This window comes from Diceros bicornis, chromosome 1 (genome assembly GCF_020826845.1).
Source record: "Diceros bicornis minor isolate mBicDic1 chromosome 1, mDicBic1.mat.cur, whole genome shotgun sequence".
In the NCBI taxonomy this organism is placed as follows: domain Eukaryota; kingdom Metazoa; phylum Chordata; class Mammalia; order Perissodactyla; family Rhinocerotidae; genus Diceros; species Diceros bicornis.
Genome location: NC_080740.1, coordinates 90557431 through 90578945, shown reverse-complemented (window position 1 = coordinate 90578945; position 21515 = coordinate 90557431). Strand labels below are relative to the sequence as shown.

Genomic DNA, 21515 nt, shown 5'->3' with positions numbered 1-21515 from the left:
CGTCCACATTCTCTTTTCCCCTTAGCTGGCTGGATGCAGAAGATGCTGAGGTTCTAGGGAATTGTGGAGCCATGAGAAGGAAGGAGCCTGGGTCTCTGCATTAGTGCATGAAGGCAAGCCACCCATCAACCAAGAACAGCAGCTTTGGACTCTTATATGAGCAAGAAATAAACTTTGAGCTTGTATACACATTAGGGTATATCTGTTAGGGCAGCTAGCATTACTCTAGTTAATAGACCATTTCACCTAGCCCTGACTCACCTCTTTCCAGGCACCTTGCTCCAGGCCACCTAGACAGAGGGATTCAGTGAGACTTGGTGTGTGTATTGAGGGTTGCTTTTGAGACTGGAGCATTGCCAATGATGGTCTTAAGGGGCATGACAGTGTCAATGTGCCTGTAAGAGGGTTATGTGTGTGAGTGGAAACTGCCTGCCTGTCTGCTGTGCCATGGATCCAAGCCTAGGCTTCATAGGGAGCTTTACAGTTTACAGAGTCTTCTCCCAACATGACCTCATTTGATCCTCACAACCTCTTTGTGAGCAGTGCTCATTATTCCCATTTTACAGATCAGGAAACTGAGACTCAGAGAGAAGTGAGTTGCCCAAGGTTATACATCAAATTAGGGATCTGCTAAGCTGTGAATGTGTGTACTTGGGGTGCCAGGAGCTGGGTCTGGGCCACCACCAGCCCAGGTGCCCACAGCTCATCTTCTTCCCCCCATGGGCCCAATCACAGGCTCTGCCTGGGCCACACCTAAGGTCATCCTCTCCTGCTGCAGCAGAGATGCCTCTCCCCTCCTCTCCACCATGAATGCCAATTTCAGCTCTGATCACATCTTCACCCCAGGGACCCCAGCCAACCTGGGGACTTCCCATCTCTCACCCCTTATCCAGTTTTCTCCACTTTACGAGAGTGGTGGGGGTACCCTCACCCCACAGAACACTGTTCTCAACTTCTCTCTCCCTGGCTTTCCACAGGGAATCAGTTACTGAAGTCTAGTCTCCCTGTGGGATTTCTGATCCCCTCGCTGGCTCAGGCCTCATGCTCTCTCATCTGGTCATAATGACCTCCTATTCAGTCTTCCTACCTATTACTCTCCTCCAATCTCTTCTCCTCACCACAGCCAGAGAAACCCACATTGGCCACTCCCATGCTTAAAACCCCCCCATTGCCTTCTGGAAAAAGAGTATGTTCCTTAGCTAGGAACTGAAGGCCCTTTGAGTTCTCGCCTCAGTCAAACTCTCGGCCCCTACTCCTCAACCATCCAAACTGCTCCTATTCCTTACGTTTTCAGGCAGCCCTCCCTGCCTTTTCGTTTCCTGTTCCCTCTGCTGAGAATGACTTTCCCCTTTCTGGTAAATTCCTACTCATTCTCAATGACCCGATTCCAGGTTCTAGAACAAACATTCGTTCTTTCACCAATTACTTATTAATCACCTCTATGTGCCAAGCACTGTTCAGTAGTGACCACAGCTGACAAAACCCACAGCCCTCCTGGAGGTCTAGTGGAATGTACAAGTCCTTGTTTGTATAGATATAGATAAATCTCTGGAAGGGTATGCCCCCTGGGAGGGGAGTGGCAGAGCACTTTTGTGACCCAAAAAAGATGTCTCAGCACTTAATCCTGAACGAGTTCATTTATTCAAAAGGACAGCTTCTTAAAATAAAATAATAAAGGAGCAACCAACCATCTATCCCACCCTGTGATCTATAAAGGGGTCATTAATTCAAATATCTAGAGGGGCCAGGCAGGTGCTGTAAATGAGTGGCCAAGGTGGAGACTAACTTAGAAGAAGATGGTGTTTGTAGGGCCTTATGCGCATAGTGTGGTTGGATCCCCCGATTTTTCCTGAGAAACTAGAAATTTGAATTTCTGATGTGAATTTAAGTCTCCTGGTTTAAAAATATCAGTAGTTAAATCATTTCTTGAAATAGCATGCGCAGGTAAAACAGAGCTCTATTTGGCTGTGGGCCAGCAGTTTCCGACCTTGGGTCCGTGGCCAGCTTTCCTGGACCTTTCATGGACACTTCTAGCTGCACCGGGCGGCACTGTGATCGTCTGGATGGGTCCCACCTCCACTGGGGTCCCGGGACAAGATCCAGGTCTGCTCCTCCTGCTTAAACCCGACTGGGCCTGAGGAGCTGGGAGTAGCGGACGCCCTCAAATAACTGGGAATTCTACGTCTCCAAAGGTGTGGAGCTGGGTGGGGCTGGAGACGCCAGAGACGGCTAAAGGCTCTCCTGGGACCACCCAGTGATTTTGTGGCGGCGCGGGAGTTGGAATTCAAGCCCTCTGCCTTCAATTTAGAGCTCCATTACCCCCAGACTGGGAAAGGTTACTGCAGAGAGGCAGTCAGAGGCCAGAGCGTTGTAGTCTTCCTCAGTCCAGCACTCGCGAGCGGCTCGCCAAAACTACAAGTTCCAGCATGTCCCGCTTCGCAGACGACCCTCGTGCTGCCCTCGACTCAAAACAACCCTCTGCTCCCCATTGGATTACAAGCCTAACGTGCTGTTCCATGATTGGTTGCGGCTCTTGTCGCTCGTAAGATCGCGTCGCTGAGGCTGGCCGACAGGTCACTCGGAGCCGCCAAGGAGATTGACTGACGCTCGACTGGGATGTAGGCTGCTCAGCAGATAAAGCCGCTGTCCTCTCGGCTGCGAGGCTTTGCTTTTTAACTCCCCGGCGACACTAGAGTTAGAGGGTTTCCGGCCGGAGGCCATTAGAAGGGACACCCGGAAGGCGGAAGTCCTAGGACGGAAGTGCCGAGAGGAACGGAGAATGGCGGCGGAAGGCTGGATTTGGCGCTGGGGCTGGGGCCGGCGGTGCCCGGGAAGGCCTGGGCTTCCCGGCCCCGGCCCTGGCCCCGCTACACCTGTACTTCTTCTCTTTTTGCTGGGGCCGGTGGCTGCGGATATAACTGACGGCAACAGTGAACACCTCAAGCGGGAGCATTCGCTCATCAAGCCCTACCAAGGTGAGGGCGAGGCGTGGGGCGGGAGTGAGCGCCTGGTGAGGGAGCGGCGGACGGGGTTGGGAAGGGGGTGCCCTCTCTCCTGTACAGAGCAGCTCTGTGGGTTTCCTGCCTCTGGCAAGACTTGTCCTGGCGTGGCCCCCTGCGCACCTGTCTATGCCGGTCTCTCTGCGCGCAGGGGTCGGGTCCAGCTCCATGCCCCTCTGGGACTTCCAAGGCAGCACTATACTCACGAGCCAGTACGTGCGTCTGACCCCTGACGAACGCAGCAAAGAGGGCTCTATCTGGAACCACCAGGTGAGTGGTTCCCAAAAGGCAGACTCTTAAGTCAGCCACTGCTCCCTGTCTCCGCAGCAGCCCAGACCTGTACTTGGTTTGAAGGCTTGCCCCCCCCACCCTGCCCCCTCCCCATCTTGGTCACACCCACCAGTAGTAACAGATAATGGCTATTGAAGCTGCTGTGTGTCAGGCGCTGTACTTGACACTTTACACCCTTCTCACTTAATTCCATAAAAAGCCACGTGAAGTAAGTGATGTTATCTCCATTTTACTGACTAAGAAGCTAGGGCTCAGAGTTGAAAGTGCCTTACCCAAAGTCACACAGCCAGCAAGTAGTGGAGCTGTCAGGCTCTCTGAATTGAACCCTCTCAGTAGTGTGATAAATGGAATGAACGGGATTTTTATTGGGTATTTTGCTGTGTGTTAGCCACTGAACTTAACTTGCCTTATTGCATTTAATTCTCACACAGGCTGTTTGTTATAGATGGCTATTGTGACTTTATGCAGAGCTAACACAGACAGGGTAACAGTATTTAAACTCTGATCTATCTGTCTCCCACCCCAGCAATTGACTCGTTGCACTTGACACCCCTGCCATCCCCAACAGTGGAGGAACCCCTTGGAAATACTTGCAGACTCAGTCCCCTTCCCCAGTGCTTGGTTGAGGGTCTCGTCATCAGTGGTATGGAGAGACTGGACTTGTGGGCCATTTTAGTTTCTGTGACCTTTGCTCCAGAGGTCAGGGAGCCTCAAGTGTTACTGGCATGTCATACATGAGCAGTGGCCAAAATCAGCTGCTACACAGACCCCACACTGAGGAAGTATAGGTTAGGAAAGGGGTGAAAGGGGAATAATTTTGGACTGGGTCGCAGCTTGAGGCAGAACCTGCTCCTGCCCCAGCCTGCCTGATCCCAGCATTTCCCCTGGCCTAAGCTGTTGGCCAGTGTCCTAATTTTCTCTGTCACCCTGCTCTTTGGTCCCTTCTGGTTGACGTCTCCATTTAGTTCTGGGAGTCCATACTGTCCTTGTGTTGCTTCATCTGCCTGTCCCCTCAGCTCTTCCTCTCCTTCCATCTTGGGGCATCTGGGGTTACTTTGTTCAGCTTTCACTCTGATCCTCAGAGCCTGGGATCGCCTGTGAAAGGATAAACTTGCAGTGCGTCTATATAGTCTGGTGCTCGGTGCCTGGCATCTCCTGTCATTTGCCCTGTTAATTTTGTTCCAGCCTCTCTGGGTGCCTTCTTGCCTCAGGACCTTTGCACTTGTTCCTCTGTCTGGGATACTGCCTCCTGGCTCTTCATGCCTGCTTGGTTCCTTCTTCTCTGGAACTGTTAAGTCTCAGCTTGAGTGCCACCCATTCAGAGAGTACTTCCTTAACTACCGTATCTCTTCGGAGTCGCATTTTGTCACATTATTCTGTCTAGGGCTTTCAGATAATTTTTAAAAATGATAATGTAGCCTTATATTTTTCATGGAAATGAGTTCAGTATAGCATTTTTTTTTTTTTAAAGTTACGTACAAATAGTGCTGGAACTGTTAGAAATTGGTTCGGTCACAGGTAACTTAATTATGGTTGTAGGTAGCTGGTGGTTGGCGTTGTCAGTGGCGTGGTGATGTCACAGGGCTGAGAGGATTGTGCACTTGTCTCCATTGAATTTTCAGTCTGGATTATAATTGTCTTCCCCCCCCCCCCCCCCCCCCCCCGTCTCCCCCTTCAGCTGCAGGGACCTTTCATGTTCGGCCGTGTAGATATTCCTTAAAGGGTTGGAATGTTTCCTATGATTCCTGAAGAAATTGCTTGGAACTCTTAGAATTTTCTGCCCAGTGTTTCCCAAGAAACACCTCTTCCTTTATTGGGCTAGAGAGAGGCTGTCTGGACTTTTTCTTGTCCCCTTCACTCATTCCACTTGGGGGAGGCCCTAAGTTGGCAGACACTTCTGAGCACCTGCTGTCTTCCGAGCAGCAGAGATAAGACGCAGCTCTTGCCGTGGCGTGGGGGCGGAGCGGTCCAGATGAAGGAGTGGCCCAGCGGTGCCTCATGGCTCGAGCACAGGACGCGGGGAAGCCCAAGGGGCTGGTCAGGCCCATCCTGAGGGTGTCTTATGTGGAGGCTGTAGCAGTGGCATTTAAGCTTTTTTTTGCTGATGGGCTGTCTGAAAGTATGTACCCTCTTGTACTTTAAAGGTTCATATCCAGGATTGTTTATCATAGTTTAAATATTTGCAAGGGATGTAGTTTCCAGCATTTTTTAAATATTGCTATTTTAAAATAAAACTGTTCAATACTCTTCAATGTATTCGGTGGAATCTAAATATTGCGCTTTGATATCCACTCTTTCTTTTAATCACTATGAATAAGCCCAAATTGTACATCAATTTTTTTAATTAAACTTGTATTTTCATTTCGTTTCCCACACAGAATTTTATCCTAATGCAGTATATTTAATGCTTGAAAATCTCTTGTTGATTAGCCTATCATATTCCTCTGCAACTAAGATAAGTGTAATGATTTAAACTTTTAACTTTGTTGGGACCTTGAAATTGTTTTAATATTTTCTTTGGAATCATTATAATTATTATTGGTACACAATTGATAAAAAGAAATGCATTACACAATTTTTGAATAATTATTATACAAAAGAAAAAATTTATTGAAATGATAAAGATGTCAATTCTCAAAAAAAAAAAAAAAATCGCTTGAAATGCATCTCAGTGCCGTGTCATCCCCCCACGCGTGTCTGGATGGATATTATTGTGGAAATGAGATGGGCCTCAGCACCACTTCTGCTTTCTGTTTTTATAGGTGTGAATGCTGAGCATCTGTGTTCACTTAAATAGTAAATGGAGATGCAGGGAGGTTGTTATAGCAGGATCCCTCAATATTTTGAACTACTTTTGATTTATAAACCCAAAATCATGTAGTGGTCTTTCATCAGAATTTTTAATGATGTATCAGCTGACTATTGGATTAGCTCTGCCTTCCACTTTGTTGCAAGCAAAGACATGGAAACCACCCAACTCTAATATGGTCCGTGGCTGCCTGGTGATTCTGTTTTAGTTGACCTGGGGGAGGGCCAGGGCATTAAGATTTGTGAGCTTCCCCGGTGGCTCAGCTGTGCAGCCAGCGTGGAGAACCATGGCAGTGTCACGTTCTGCCCCCAAAAACAACTTCTAACTCAGTTCCAGCCCACACCTCACCTGCTTAAGATCCTTCAGAGGCCTTATGTTATCTATGTTGTGTTATTCTGTCCATTGCTCTGCAGTCTTCAATCTGCAGTAAGTGGAGACTTTCTGAGGCCTGGCTAGTCTTGTAGGAATCAGATTCCAGGTCCTCCGCTTCCGTGTACACTCTTTCCTGAAACTGATCTCCCTGCGAACAGGCCAGGGATGGGAAGTAGGTTTTCCTTCCCGGTTCACAGTTGCCCTTCTGCTCAGAGGCATGCCTTGCACCAGCCAGGGGTCTTATCTCAGTGTGTTATTCCAGGTGCAGAAAACTCCTGGGCACCGAAGAGACCATTTGAAATCTGGTTTCTGGGCTGACTTTTGTATTTGTGAGATACGTTGTAAAATTTTTTTCAAATATATGAGGGCTTTTCTAGTTATCTTTTTGTAAAGTTGTTATTATTGATAACTAGTTTAATTTTATCATGGTCAAGGAACATACTCTATGATTTCAATCCTTGAAGGTCTGTTGAGATTTGCAAATGGTTAGGATTTTTGGAAAAATATTTCGTGCGTGCTTGCAAAGAATGTGGATTCTCTGCTGGTTGAGTCCAGCGTGCCGTTTACGTCCTTAGGTCAGGTTGGCTGATTGGGTTCAAGTCGCTCTATCCTTCCTGACATTTTTGCTCATTTTTTTCAGTTACTAAGAGGTGTGTTAAAGTTTCTGTGTGTGGATTTGTCCTTTTCTTTGTAGTTCTGTCAGTTTCTGCTTTATTTATAAAAAAAATTTATGCTTTATATATATATTTATCAGGCCAAAATTTTCCTGGTAAATGGAATCTTTTGTTAAGAAGAATCCCCTTTTAAACTTGTTGTTGGTATAGCTGGAAGAACTTGCTTTTGGTGAGCATTTGCACACTATACCCTTTTCTGTCTTTTTACCTTCTTTCTCCCATTTCCTTATGTTTTAGAGTTGTCTCTTGTAAATGGCATATAATTAGGCTTTTGGGGGATTGTTTATTTTTATTGTGGTAAAATACATATAACATAAAATTTATCATTTTAACTTTTTTTTTTTAACTTTTAAATAATTTATGAAACCGTTCTGTTCAGTAGGATACACGCTGGCATTGAAACAGTGTTTAAAAATGTAACGGTTACTACCAAAAATTAGTTTTGATTATTGTGTTTATGTATCTGCACATGCAAAAGAAAATAAAATTCTTCAAACATTTTTTTACTATGGTAAAATGTACATAACATAAAATATACCATCTTAACCATTTTTTTTTTTTTTTTTGTGAGGGAGATCAGCCCTGAGCTAACATCCGTGCTAATTCTCCTCTTTTTGCTGAGGAAGACCGGCTCTGAGCTAACATCTATTGCCAATCCTCCTCCTTTTTTTCTTCCCCAGAGTCCCAGTAGATAGTTAGTATGTCATACTTGCACATCCTTCTAGTTGCTGTATGTGGGACGCGGCCTCAGCATGGCGGGAGAAGCAGTGCGTCGGCGCGTGCCTGGGATCCGAACCCGGGCTGCCAGTAGCGGAGCACGCACACTTAACCACTAAGCCACTGGGCCGGCCCCGTCTTAACCATTTTTAAGTGTACAGTTCAGTGGCATTAAGTACTTTGTTGTGCAACCCTTACCACTATCCATCTCTAGAACTTGATCTTCCCAAACTGAAACTCTACATATTAAACACAAACTCCCCATTCCCCGCTCCCCACAGCCTCTGGTCACAGTATTCTACTTTCTGTCTCTAAATTTGACTATTCTAGGGACCTCATATAAATGGAATCATAGAATATTTGTGTCTGGCTTATTTCAATAGCATGCTGTCTTCAAAGTTCATCCATGTTGTAGCATGTATCAGTACTTCATTCCTTTTTATGGCTGAATAATGTTCCTGTGTTTGTGAGTGTGTGTGTGTGTGAGTGTGTGTGTGTACACCACATTTTATTTATCCATTCATCTGTTGATGGACATGTGTGTTGTTTCCACCTTTGGGCTATTGTGAATAGTGCTGCTATGAACATGAGTGTACATGAATGTCAGTTTGAGTCCCGTGGCTTTAGTTATTTTGCTTATATTTTACTTTTTGAGGGCCAATGAACTGTTTTCTATAGCAGCTACACCATTTTACATTCCCACCAGCAATGCACAAGGGTTTCAATTTCTCCACATCCTCGCCAACACTTATTTTTTGTTTTTTTGATAATAGCCATCCTAATGGGTGTAAAGTGGTATCTGTGGTTTTGATTTGCATTTCTCTAATAACTAATGATGTCAAGCATCTTTCTTGTGCTTATTGGCCATTTTGTGTATCTTCTCCACCTTTGCCCATTTTTGAATTGAGTTTTTTTGTTGTTGAGTTTTGGGAGTTCTCTATATGTTCTGGATATTAATCTGTTATTGGAAATATTTTCTTCCATTCTGTAAGTTGTCTTTTCACTCTCTTGATATTCTTTGATATGTAAAAGTTTTTAATTTTGATAAAATCCAATTTATTTTTTTTGTTGTCTGTGTTTTGGTGTCATATCCAAGAAATCTTGCTAAATCCAATGTTATGAAGATTTCCCCCATCTTTCTTCTAAGAGTTTTGTAATTTTAACTCTTAAGTTTAAGTCTTTGATCCTTTATTTACTTTTTAAATTAAACTTTTTTATTTATTTATTTATTTATTTATAATTTTATTTATTTATTTATTTTCCCCCAAAGCCCCAGTAGATAGTTGTATGTCATAGTTGCACATCCTTCTAGTTGCTGTATGTGGGACGCGGCTTCAGCATGGCCGGAGAAGCGGTACGTCAGTGCGCGCCAGGGATCCGAACCCCGGGCTGCCAGTGGCGGAGCGCGTGCACTTAACTGCTAAGCCAGAAGGCGGGCCCTAAACTTTTTATTTTGAGATAATTGTAGATGCGCATGACTATTCTGGATTCATTTTTCTCTCTGGTCTGGATTTCTTTTAGGTTGCTTAATTTTTATTCCATTTTTTCTCTTCTTTTGGCTTCAAAGTTCTGTGCTTGTTTCCCAATTTTTTAGTGGCGACTGTGGAGTTTAAAACACGCAGCCGTGTTTTACCAAAGTCTAATTGTAATGTGTACCTCCATCCCGGACAGTGCGAGGATCTTCAAACATGTTAACTCCATTTACCCTGCTGTTGTCATTTATTTTAATCCTTTCTATTTTAAATCACACAAAACATTGTTTTATGCAGTCAAATATTTATTTGAGGGTATATGCATACCCTCATATTTACTGTATTCGTTGCTCTTTATTCCTTCCTGAATCTCTGACTTCACATCTGGATCTGGATCGTTCTCTTTCTCCTGGAAGGATAAAAGACAGTTTTAATGTTTTTGTTTGTCTGAAAATGTCTTAATTTCACCTTTATTCTAGGAGGATACGTTTGCTAAGTATAGAATCCTGTGCTGATTATTAATTTTCTTTCAACTCCAAATATATCCGTCTATTGTCTTCTTGCTGCTAGTGTTTCTGTTGAGAAGGCCAGTATCAGGCTAATTGTAGCTCCTTTGAAGGTAATCTGTCTTTTTTTACTTGTGGTTGCTTTTAAGAGTATATGTTTTTCTGTGCTCGCTCTCCCCCACCCCTTCCTTGTTAATGTGCATAGGTATGATTTTATTTGTCTCCTTTGGTTTTATGAGACTTAAGATTTGTGGCATAATATCTTTGAATCAGTTTTATTAAGTGCTTAGACATCTCTTTAAATTTTTCTTTGCCCTGTTCTCTTGCTACACATTCTGAAACTCCAGTTATACATATCTTAGACTTTCTTTCTTCCGTCTCTTACCCACAATTTTGTTGTATCTATTGTGCTTTTGCTCTCTGCTTCATTCTGGGTATTTTTATCTGGCTGGACTTGAGGTAAGTAATTCTCTTTTTATCTGTTTTTAATCTGTTGAAAATCTTTCCATTATGTTGTTAATTTCAGTTATTGTATTTTTTAGTTCTGGAATTTTTTATAGTGGGATTTTAAAATATTTCAGGGGCCGGCCCAGTGGTGCAAGTGGTTAAGTGCGTGCGCTCTGCTGCGGCGGCCCGGGGTTTCCGGGTTCAAATCCCAGGCGTGCACCGATGCACCGCTTGTCAAGCCATGCTGTGGTGGCGTCCCATATAAAGTAGAGGAAGATGGGCATGGATGTTAGCCCAAGGCCAGTCTTCCTCAGCAAAAAGAGGAGGATTGGCAGATGTTAGCTCAGGGCCAATCTTCCTCACAAAAAAAAAAGAAAAGAAAAGAAAAAAAATTTCAGTTAAAATTTCAGTTATCCACCAAAATTCTCAATCTTGTCTTTTATCTCCTTGAACATAGTAAACTAGTTATTTGAAAGGCCAATATTTGGAGTTCCTGTCGGCTTCCTTCCATCTTCCCTTCCTCCCTCTCTTCCTTCTTCCCTCTGGTTTTTGTTCAGATCTTATCTCTTCATGTGCCTGATATTTTTGATTGTGTACCAGATATTGTATTTGTAAGATTTTTTGGTTAAAAAATTTGAGGCTTAGGTGAGTCTGTTTAGTCTAATTTTAGGGATTGAGAGGACTCAAACCTGAGCTACAGCCCCTCGGAGGGCCTTTCTTGTTCATTCTTACTTTTGGGCTGCAGCCTTTGTGGTCCCAAACCAGAGCAAGGATGCGCTCAGCAGGCCTGGGACCTGGATTCTTTGTCCCAGGCCTGAGAGAGCTGGTTTTCATCACCTGTCAGTTGCCCCTCCGGAATCTGCAGATTCTCCCAGAGCCGGTGAACCGTCAAGAACCGAGAAGGCTGATTTCACACCACTTGCAGGCTGTTGTCCAGATGCCTGCTGGCTCCATGCTCTCAGGGGCCGGGGTTGGGTCTCCTCACCTCGGTTCCTGGTACCCAGAGCTGGAATGTGAGTCTGATGAATCAGTGAATGCACAAGCCAAATCACCCACGATGGGATGTAAATTTTTTTATTTTTGATTTGAGTTTTTTCTGATTACAGAAGTAATGTGTTCACTATACAAAATTCAAACATAGAAAGTAAACACTCCTTGAGTTCCTCCCCCAAAGTCATCTATTGTCAATGTTGGTTCATATTCCTTTCATTTTTTTTTTTTCTTTACACATGCACTAATTCCTTTGTTTTTCAAAAACGAGAAGATAGCACTGATACTGTTTCGCAACTTACTTTTCCTCTCTTAGTATCTTTGATGTCTTTAAGTGTAAGTGCTTATGGGTTGGCCTTGGTCTGTTAAAAAGCTGCAACAGCCAGATTGTCCCCAAGAAGGCGAGAGCACTCACGATCCCACTGGTTGTTTGAGAGTGTGTGTTTCTCTCCATGCTTGTCTCCAGTGGTGTTAATGTCTCTTTAGTAGTTGCCAATCTGATAGGTCAGCAATATCTTGTTTTAGTTTGCCCTTCTGGTGGGCCTTTGTTTAATCCTTACTCACACACCCATCTGCAGACTTCCCCTAAGTGGATTCTTGTCAAATATGTGTTGACACCTTAGTTTTCATGAGCAACTTCCTGGTGGGTGAGGCCAGGCAGTTTCCCTCGCTGTGGCAGTGCCCAGCTCTGAACTTGATGTTCCTGGCTACCAGGAAGCATCTGCCTCCTCCCGCGTTATGGTAGCCCAGAGGCCCCAGAGCATGACCCTTCCAGCCCCCAGCCATGGCGCTATGACCACGCTGGGGCTGGGCTGGGTCCGCAAGAGGCAGGAGGTGTGCTGGCCAAGAGCTTGGGGTTTGGAGTCAGCCAGACCTGGGTTTGAGTCCCTCACTTTGGAAGGTTGGAGGGAAGAAAGTGAGGGTGGGAGGCCAGGTGCACTTTGTATTAAAGGCCTGAAGGCCATGGGAGGTATAGAAGACAGAGCACGTTTCCCAGTCAGACAGACCTGGGTGTGGATCAAGACCATCCATGTACCTGCTGTGGACAAGTTATTGTGTCTCTGAATGTGTTTTATTTCTTATAAAATACGTGGCTCAAATAGGGGTAGTAGTCCTTCTACAAGATCCCAGGGCAGAAGCGGTGGGGACAGAGAGAAAACAGGACTAACAGGTTTGGCTGGGGTTGAGGAGAATGGATCAAAGTGTGAGAAGCACCCAGGAGAGGACTGGGCCGGGGTGGGTAGAGTCTGGGCCTCAGGCAGCCTTGGGACCCTGTGGCCTCCCCCTCCCTTCCTGTGGAGAATACTGAGGGGTCTGTTGGTTAGTGGCTTTTGTGACCGTGTTGCCTGGCCCTGTTCTGAGCAGTGCCCAGTGTCACTGGGGGCAGGGCCTGGGCCAGGTCACCCCAGCTGGCAGGAAGGCCCTGGAAACTCTGAGCAGCCCCCTCTGCTCTCCCTCCAGCCTTGCTTCCTCAAGGACTGGGAGATGCACGTCCACTTCAAAGTCCATGGCGCAGGGAAGAAGAATCTCCATGGAGACGGCATTGCCTTGTGGTACACCCGGGACCGCCTGGTGCCAGGTAGGGTGGGGCTCGCTGGTGGGATGTCTGTGGCCACGGATCCTCCACTCTGCACCCTCCTGTTAGGGTGCTGCTGCTCCTCTTTGAGGAAACCTGGACTTCAGGGCGGCTCTGGGGGAGTGTTCCTTCGGGAAGAGGAGCTGCTGGATCCCGCAGCTTAACTCGGTACCCGCGTTGTGGCCTGGCATTGTACACCAGCTAAGAACCTGGGAAAGAGGAGGAATCTCTGGGGGGTCTCAGGAGTGCAGCAGAGAGGACTCAAGTTTGAAGCCACAACTGTGAGGGGACAGCATCTGGCCATGTACTCTGAGGAGTCAGGTGACGAGGGGTATCCAGCCTCTGAAAAACAGGTGGTGACGCAGGAAGGACCGCTCCAGAGGAAGTCTCATGCTCTAACCGAGGGGTCAACAGCTTTCTGTTAAGGGCCAGAGGAAACATTTTAGGCTTCGAGGGCCAAATAAAGTCTCACATAGTCCTTGTTTTTGTTTTTTTTTAAAATAACCCTTTGAAATGGTAGAATGGTAAAAATCATTCTTAGCTGTAAAATATGTGGCCACACGTCCTCTCTTGCTCCGCCCACCCAGGCATTACTTTGTCCTTCAGGCACCCCGGGGACAACTCCAATTTCTCCCGTTACGAGAGCATCTTCTAATTTCAGGGCCTGTGTTCGGAAGCAAAGACAACTTCCATGGTTTAGCCGTCTTCCTGGACACATATCCCAATGATGAGACCACGGAGGTAGGCCCCTGCTCTCTCCTGCAGAGCAGGCCAGGCATGGCTGGGCAGTTGGCTTGGGGATGGGGAACGGGACTTCTCCCTGGTCCCTGCACAGGGAGAACCTCCAGGGATTGGGGTGGCGCGTGCCCCTGCTGCCTCCTGCAGGCAGGGCTGGCCGTGGAATAACCGGTGTCTTGGTCTCAGCGCGTGTTCCCGTACATCTCGGTGATGGTGAACAATGGCTCCCTGTCCTACGACCATAGCAAGGATGGCCGCTGGACCGAGCTGGCAGGCTGCACAGCCGACTTCCGCAACCGCGAGCACGACACCTTCCTGGCTGTGCGCTACTCCCGGGGCCGTCTGACGGTGAGTGGGGTTGGAGGCAGCTCTGCCTGCGCTGGTGCTGCGGGGGCTCAGGAAGGCGGGCAGGCTGCCCCCGGGATGTGCTTGACCTGCTGGCTGGCCGCAGGTGATGACTGACTTGGAGGACAAGAATGAGTGGAAGAATTGCATCGATATCACTGGAGTGCGCCTGCCCACCGGCTACTACTTCGGAGCCTCGGCTGGCACCGGCGACCTGTCTGGTGAGTGAGTGGGCTGAGCAAGGCGCTGAGTCTCAGTCGTGACCTTCCCTGGTCTGTCGGGAGCGTGTGACACAGTTGATCACTTTCTTCTGGAAATTCCCTCATTTGGTTCTATGCTCGCCTGGGTTTCTTCCTCCTCTTCCCATTGTCTGTAAATGTCGGCACGCCCAGAGCTTAGTCCGTGAGCCATGAGCGATCCCTCGGCAATCTTCCCTTCTCTTTAGGAGGTAGGAGGCTTTGAATCTGGACACCGTAGACTCCCAAATTTCCATCTCCAGACCTATGTCACTGACAGGCCTCTCAGCCTTCACATGTTCACAACTGAGGACCACATCTTGCCACAAAGACATAAATGGCACCTCTGTCCTTGCTGCTCAGGCCAAAAACCCTTGGTGTCATTCTGTACTGTTTCTCTCACATGCCACCTCTTATCATTGGCGAGTCTTGCTGCCTTTGTCTTCACAGTGCAGCAGACCACTTCTTGTCCCTCCTTCACTACCTGGCAGGTGCAGGCCACCGTCCTGTCTCTCGGATGACCGCAGGAATCTCCCAAATGGTACCACCTTCCACACCAGCCCCCAGCAGTCTCTCCTAGCACAGCAACCAGAGCCATCCAGTTAAAACTCTCGTGAGGTTTCATCGCTCCTCCACTCGGAGCTCTGCCATGGCTCTTGTCTCACTTGGAGTCAAGGCCACTGTCTGTCCCAGCTGTGGTCTGCCAGGCCCTGTGTGCTGGCACCTCCCCGCCCCATCGCCTCTGACATTGCTCCCTGCTCCTCGTTGACATTGCCTCCAGCTGTTCAGACACACCAGTGCCCTCCTGCCTCGGGCCTTTGTGCTTGCATCTCCTCAAGTCCTGTCATCTCCCTCAAGTCTTGCTCAGATGTCACTTCCTTAGTGGGCCCTTCCCTTATTCAGAATTGCACACAGCACCCCCTCCGTGCCCCCGTCCCAGTCTGCTGCACACTCTCCCTCACCTTTCTCGGCTTTATTTTTCTTCGTAGCACTTAACCATCTTGGAATCTACCATATAATTTATTTCATTGTCTGTGTCCTCCTCACTGAGTTGTCGCTCCATATGTCAGGGCTCTGTCTTATTTGGCCCACTGTGAGCACTCTGTAAGCATTGGGGTGCCGCCAGCCTGTGCAGGCCTCACTGGGCCACCAGGCCTGGGTGGCACTTGAGGGTGGCCCTTGGCCATGCTCCTCATTCATCTTCTCAGGGCCCTCAGAAGGCCCCAGGCCCAAGGCCAGCTCCTGCCCACCAGAATTGGAAAGCGACATGGAGGACTGACAGAGGGCTTGTCTATCCTCAGGATAGACCTTTCCAGGGCCTATAATCCTGTCACTATCTGGGAGCTTCTTCCTCACCATGGAAGTGTCTTCTGAGTCTACTTGGTCCCCAGAGTGTTCATTGTTTTGGGGTTTTATTTTAAAGTTTTTAGTCTGGTAATTTCAATTCTATACCCAAAAGAGGGGAGACTGGTCCAGTAAGCCCCCTCGTTCCCATTACCCAGCTTCAGACAATGATTGTGTGGTCATCAGTCATCAGCTCATTGCCAATCTTGCTTCATCCATGGATCCACCATAACCCTTCTCCGTTACCTTGAATTTCATCGGACAGAATCTCTGTCTTATGAGAGGGTTCTGGGAACAAAGTCAAATCTGGGGCACGTGGATTGCTCTCTAAGCTGTTTGGAGAGGCCCAGTGAAGAGTGATAGAGAGGTCCGGGCACATTGTAGTGTCTGACCATTAATCGGAGTGTTGTGAATGCCAGCTCTGCACCAGGCTTCTCACGGGCAGTCACGTGATATGTTCTTAGGTGGCAGCAGTCTCTTTTCCCTTGTACACCAGTGAGACTGTTGGGAATTTGAGAGTTGAAGGCATTTTCCCAAGATCACACACCCCGGAAGTGACAGAGCTCAGATGGAAACTGCAGTCTGACTCCAGAGTTGTTGCTGGTCCTCGGGCTTCCAGGGCCTGTGCCTGCTGGGCTGTCATGTACCGCTTGGCTCTGCCTGACCTGGCTGCCAGGTCCTTGCTCTTTAGGCTCTCCCGATTCCAGGCCTTTCCTTAGATTCCAGCTGAGCCTATAGCTGGAGTCAGGCTGACCGGGACCCTTGTCTTGGCTCTGAGTCTTGACCTCCCCATCTTAAAAATGGATGACCAATTAGTGACAAGCCGAGGTTCCCTCCTGCCCGTACTGGTTAGACTGGGCCTTTCCCAAGTCTCCTCAGGTAGTCACTGACCATGTATGGGGGCCGAGCCCTCAGCCAGTCGCCGAGTTGTTGATCAGCATCCTGTACTTGGGTCTTTGTGTCAGGAGCGTCTGTCTGCTGCCTGTCATTAGGGGGATCAGGCTTCTCAACCAGCCATAGGACAACGCGCAGGTCCCTATCTGGCTCTGTTTTCAAGTACATGCTGCCAGGCAATATGTCTTTTGCATCATTTGTACCTTCTCATTGACCTGCCACCACTCCCATGCGACATGGAGATTATCACTCCCATTTACAAGCAAGAAAGCTGACCCCGGATTTAGACCCGGATGATTTTGACTGTAAAACCCATGCCTTTTTCTGTCCACTCTGCCTCCTCCCAGGTTTCTTATTGCTGAGTTCTGGAGGTATTCCAGCCCCTGAATTACTGCCTGCTGGGGGCAGCTGGAGGTCACTGGGAAGAAAACAGACCTGGCAGTGGGCAGGAGCAGGGTTCTCTCCGGGGGACCTGGTCACTTTATGTGGCTGGGGAGGGGCATGCGTCACGTGCCCCAAGGCAGGCTCCAGCCCCCTTATAAGTTAACTCTCTGTCCTACAGATAATCATGACATCATCTCCATGAAGCTTTTCCAGCTGATGGTAGAGCATACGCCTGATGAGGAGAACATTGACTGGACCAAGATCGAGCCCAGCGTCAATTTCCTCAAGTCACCCAAAGGTACGTGTGCTCGGCCCCTCCCGGCCTGGGTGGCTTGGAATGGGGCTAGGGCCGAGGCCAGTTTGGGTTAGTGCCTGTGGTCCATCTGCCCTTGCCTGGTCCAATTGTGGTTGTGGCTGTGGTTCTTAGATGAGCAGTCAGCGCTAATGAGCAGATGTGTGAGCATCTGACGTCTGCTTCCTCCTGTGCTTGGTGCTGGGATAATGGCCAGGAAAGCCAAAGGGGCCAGTTTGTTGGTGTAGATGGTGTGAGGGGCACTCTGATCCCACATGTGCGTGACCTCAGCGTACGGCCTGGGAGGTAGGTCCTGCCACTGGCCAGGGGAACCCATCCCCCAGGTTTCCTAAGCTAGAATGAGGTAAAGGCAGGATTCAAATGTGAGTTTTTGCAAAACCCCAAAGCCTGGGCTCTTACTGTGGCACTAATTAGCCACCACTCCACCCTAACAGCGAGGGTTCTGGTTGGAGAAGTGAAGTCCCTGTGTGTGGAGAAATCCACCCTAAGAGTCCTGAAGTCTTGCCTGTGGGCCCGGCAGGTGATGGAGCACAGGCTGTGCTGGGGCGAGGCCGCTGAGGGGCCTCTCAGCGCAGCCCAAGGCCACCGCGCAGAGTGTGAGCCAGAGTGGAACCGAGCGTTTTATTTGACATCTCACTTTTTTTTTTTTTTTTTTAAGTTGTGGGGTTTTTTTTTTTTGTTTTTTTTGTGAGAAAGATCAGCTCTGAGCTAACATCTGATGTCAATCCTCCTCTTTTTTGGCTGAGGAAGACTGGCCCTGGGCTAACATCCATGCCCACCTTCCTCTACTTTATATGGGACGCCTCCACAGCATGGCTTGACAAGCGGTGCATCGGTGCTTGCCTGGGATCCGAACCTGCGAACCCCGGGCCACCACAGCAGAGCACACGCACTTAACCGCTGTGCTACCTGGCCGGCCCCTGACATCTCACTGTTTTAAGATACAACTTGCTTTCAAACATTTTAGGGGGCAAATAAATCCTCCCATACACCACTGTTTTGCAACCTTTAGTTGCAGGGTTTCTGGCTGCCGAGGGCTTTCAGAGACATCATCTGCTCTGACCTGCCCCCAGCAACCCCATGTGGCTAGCAAGGCAGAGATTAACTTGTTTTCAGACTCATTGATCCATTTGTTTCTGTAGCAAACAGTTCCAAAGCTTTCACTCACTGCCTAGCTGTGGCTGGGCACTGCCCCGGGGTTCTGTCTAGTGACTGAGGCGGAGAAGAAGGCAGAGGTGGAGAGAGGCCAGTGATGAGACCGGGTCCGCAGGCCTGCCTGTGTCAGGTTGTGTGGGAACAGAGGTTGTAGGTGGGCTTGTGGCTGGCCTTCCAGCAAGCTGAGAGGGAAGCCTGGGGGCTGAGGTCTGGCTGGGAGGAGGCCTGAATGGACCCCATAATGCAGAGCTGGGGGCCATAGCTAGGGAGGGAGGAGCAAGGCAGGAGCAGAGTGTAGGCCGTGTAAGGCAAGAGGACCTGAGTCTAGACCCTAGCCCCTCCACCACAGGCTGGTAAACTTGAGAAAGTCAGTTTCTGCTCTCAGCTTCCTCTGAAAGGGAGATCATGAGATCCACATCCTAGGGTGGTCAGGATTCCAGGAGATCCCTGTGTGTCAGGGGCTGGTGCCCAGCAGTCATCAATGGTTTTAGGGGGCGGAGGAGTGGTGTGGCCAGAACAGATGGATGGGGTGGAGGAGGGGAGCTGGGAGCCTGGAAGACCCCCTAGGAGCCACCGAATACATCCAAGTGTGAGTCAGGGCACCCTGTGGCCAGGGCTGTGTTTCTCCAGATGGGGACCTCGGACCACTGCGCGGGGTGGGGGGGGCTTGTGAGAGCAGATCCCAGGCCCGCCCCAGGCAGGCTCAGGCTCTGCGAGGGAGCCCAGGTATCTGGTTTTCACCAGCTTCTTGTAGCAGAAGGCACTTGGGGCCTCAGTCCCTGGGAACCTCGGTCCCAGTTGGAATGTCCCTCTGTCCACTCTCCTGCCCCTCACTGGTGCAGCTGTGAGAGGACACAGCTTCAACCTGTGGAGGGGTGTGGGCCCTGCTGGGTCCTATTGGACTGCCCTGTTTCCTGGGGGCCTGCCCATCCTCTCAGCTTGCCGCTTCACTCCTCCCTTTGTCCTCCCTCAGACAACGTGGATGACCCGACGGGGAACTTCCGCAGTGGGCCCCTGACAGGGTGGCGGGTGTTCCTGCTGCTGCTGTGTGCGCTCCTGGGCATCATCGTGTGCGCCGTGGTCGGGGCCGTGGTGTTTCAGAAGCGGCAGGAGAGGAACAAGCGTTTCTACTGAGCGGCTGGCGCTCGGCTTGGCTTGGAGAAGGGCCTGGCCTTGGGCCCGGCACTAATGTGAACTTTTTTTTTACTGGGATTGTAAAAGAAAAACAAGGACAACCTTATTTCTTAACCGTTTCAAAGATATAATTAAAGTATTTTCCTACATTTGCTTTTTGCCCAGCAGGAACGGGCTGCAGGGCTGGGGAATAAGGGTTTGGCACCCCACAGCTAGGGACAGAGGCCCTGGCCTGTTGCCAGCATCTCAGGAGCAGAGATTCTGTGCCTGGAGCTGGGCCCAGGCCCCCACTGTACTGGGCGGGCGCCTGAGGACGGGAGCAGTGATTCTGTCCTGTGTGTGGCAGAAGAGGAGGCCGATTGGGGAACCTGGGCCTTCCTGTTCACCCTCTGAGCTTCTTCATGAGGCAGACCCTCAGCTGAGGCTGGAGGAGCAGTTTGGAGGGGCTCAGAGTGTGGCCGTTTTCTAAATAAAGTGAAATAACCCACATCAGCTGGGTAACTGTCCTGAGAGTCTCGCTTTTCTTTTTTTCCAGATAACTCCCAGCTAGCCAGTGCTTTCCAGCTGGCAGCCACCTCCCCTCTGGCCTGCAGCACAGCCCAGGAGGCGGGTGCTGGGCTCCCGGTTTCCTGGGTGGGGAATCATGGCTCTCAGAGGTCAAGCAGGACTCGCTCAGTGTCACACCACAGTGGGGTCATGGGGACAGGACCCTGTGCCATCTCCCATGTGCTCTGGGTCTCTGGGTGAAAGGGTCTGGCAGGGGGAGGATTTGGGGTACCACACCGAGGGTGTGACCTCAGCCCAAGGGAACTCTAGGACCCTCTGGCTAAGGGGGCTCTGGGATGATCTGGAAGGGATTGGTGGGTGCAGGAGGACAGGTTGGGGTCAGTAGCAGTATTCCCTTTGGGATGCCTCGAGGGGACAAAGAGGGTACAGCGGGTAGAGGAAAGCCAACAGCTGAAAGGAAAGCGCCATCTGGCGCCTTCCACGGTTCTCTCCATCCAGGCCGTGGTCTGCTGCTGCCATCCAGTCCTCCCCTCCCGACCCTTGACCCCACCTGGAACAGTGTTTCCCCGTCCAGTCCAGAGCCACCTTCAGCGTCATCCCACCCATAATTAAATAACATTTGAGTTTCCATCTTAAAAGCAAATGCAAACCCTTTCTTCCTGTTGCAACAGGCTTTTTGTAATTATCAATTAGACGCTCATTGTGAAAAATAGGTAGTATATAAGCAGATAAAGTGAAGAATAAGAATTTATTTTCCCCTCAGTCTTTCAGTCTCTCTCCAGAGCTCTTCATGGATCCACTATTCCACGTCTCTTGTCCCTCGCGGTGTTCCCTGTGCATATATGGGACTCCTCCTTCCACAGGTTAGGTCGTTCACAAGCTCACAGTGACGGAGACATCTGAGCTGGGTTTTCTTCACACGGGTCTGGGAGCCTATTCATGAAGCTGTGAGAGTAAACATGATCCTCTTTATTGAAATATTTTACTGAGTACTTGCCCAAAACAGTTTCTTTACTTGAAAAGTGGCTAACATTGAGTGCTTACCGTGTGCCAAGTGTGGTTCTGAGCAGTTGACACGTGTTAACTCACTTCACTCTACAACACTTACCCACGTGGACGCCGGAAATCCGCTAGGGCTGGTGGTTCCCTCCTCACTGACCATCTCCCTCTGGGGGGAGTGCTGTGTCCACAGTGATATGAACAGCTGAGGCCTGGGGTCTGGAACATTCCATGGCTGCTACAGCCACCTCATCAGCACCACACTCGGCCTTCCTCAAATTCCCGAATTATGAGGCAAATTGGCAACCCTGCACTGTGTGGCTCTCACCCTTGACTGTGTATTAGAGTCACCTGGAGTACGCAAGTGAGCCTGCCTCGTTCTCCACTTCTGGTTTAGGAAGTCGGTGGGGCCTGGGCAAGGGCAGTTGTAAGAGGCCCTCCACCCCCTGCGACCCCCAGTGGTTCTGATGAGTATCCAGTTTGAGATCCGGCAGGTGTTAGGCTACTGACTAAGAGATTAAAGTGACCGTGCTGGTCTGTGCTTGGCTGTCAGGGTCTTTGCTTCACACCTAGAGGGGCTTCCCAGGAAGCTCAGACGTGTGTTCTTTCATCT

At 49.2% G+C, this 21515-nt stretch overlaps 1 protein-coding gene across 1 annotated transcript; it reads left to right on the top strand.

Moving 5' to 3' along the window:
- Positions 1-2593: 2593 nt before the first annotated feature.
- Positions 2594-19903, top strand: LMAN2 (lectin, mannose binding 2). The gene is made up of 8 exons (XM_058546851.1): positions 2594-2975; positions 3151-3269; positions 12739-12856; positions 13515-13594; positions 13778-13939; positions 14043-14157; positions 16973-17092; positions 19236-19903. The coding sequence occupies exons 1-8, from the start codon at positions 2780-2782 to the stop codon at positions 19394-19396; spliced, it is 1071 nt and encodes a 356-aa protein (XP_058402834.1). The 5' UTR covers positions 2594-2779; the 3' UTR covers positions 19397-19903.
- Positions 19904-21515: the final 1612 nt, after the last annotated feature.

What these genes read in the sequence shown, in the direction of transcription:
- LMAN2 (XM_058546851.1), top strand. Translation starts at nt 2,780, where the DNA reads ATGGCGGCGGAAGGCTGGATTTGGCGCTGGGGCTGGGGCCGGCGGTGC. An exon ending in GCTCATCAAGCCCTACCAAG is followed by an intron (nt 2,976 to 3,150) that starts GTGAGGGCGAGG and finishes CTCTGCGCGCAG; the next exon opens with GGGTCGGGTCCAGCTCCATG. An exon ending in TTTCCTCAAGTCACCCAAAG is followed by an intron (nt 17,093 to 19,235) that starts GTACGTGTGCTC and finishes GTCCTCCCTCAG; the next exon opens with ACAACGTGGATGACCCGACG.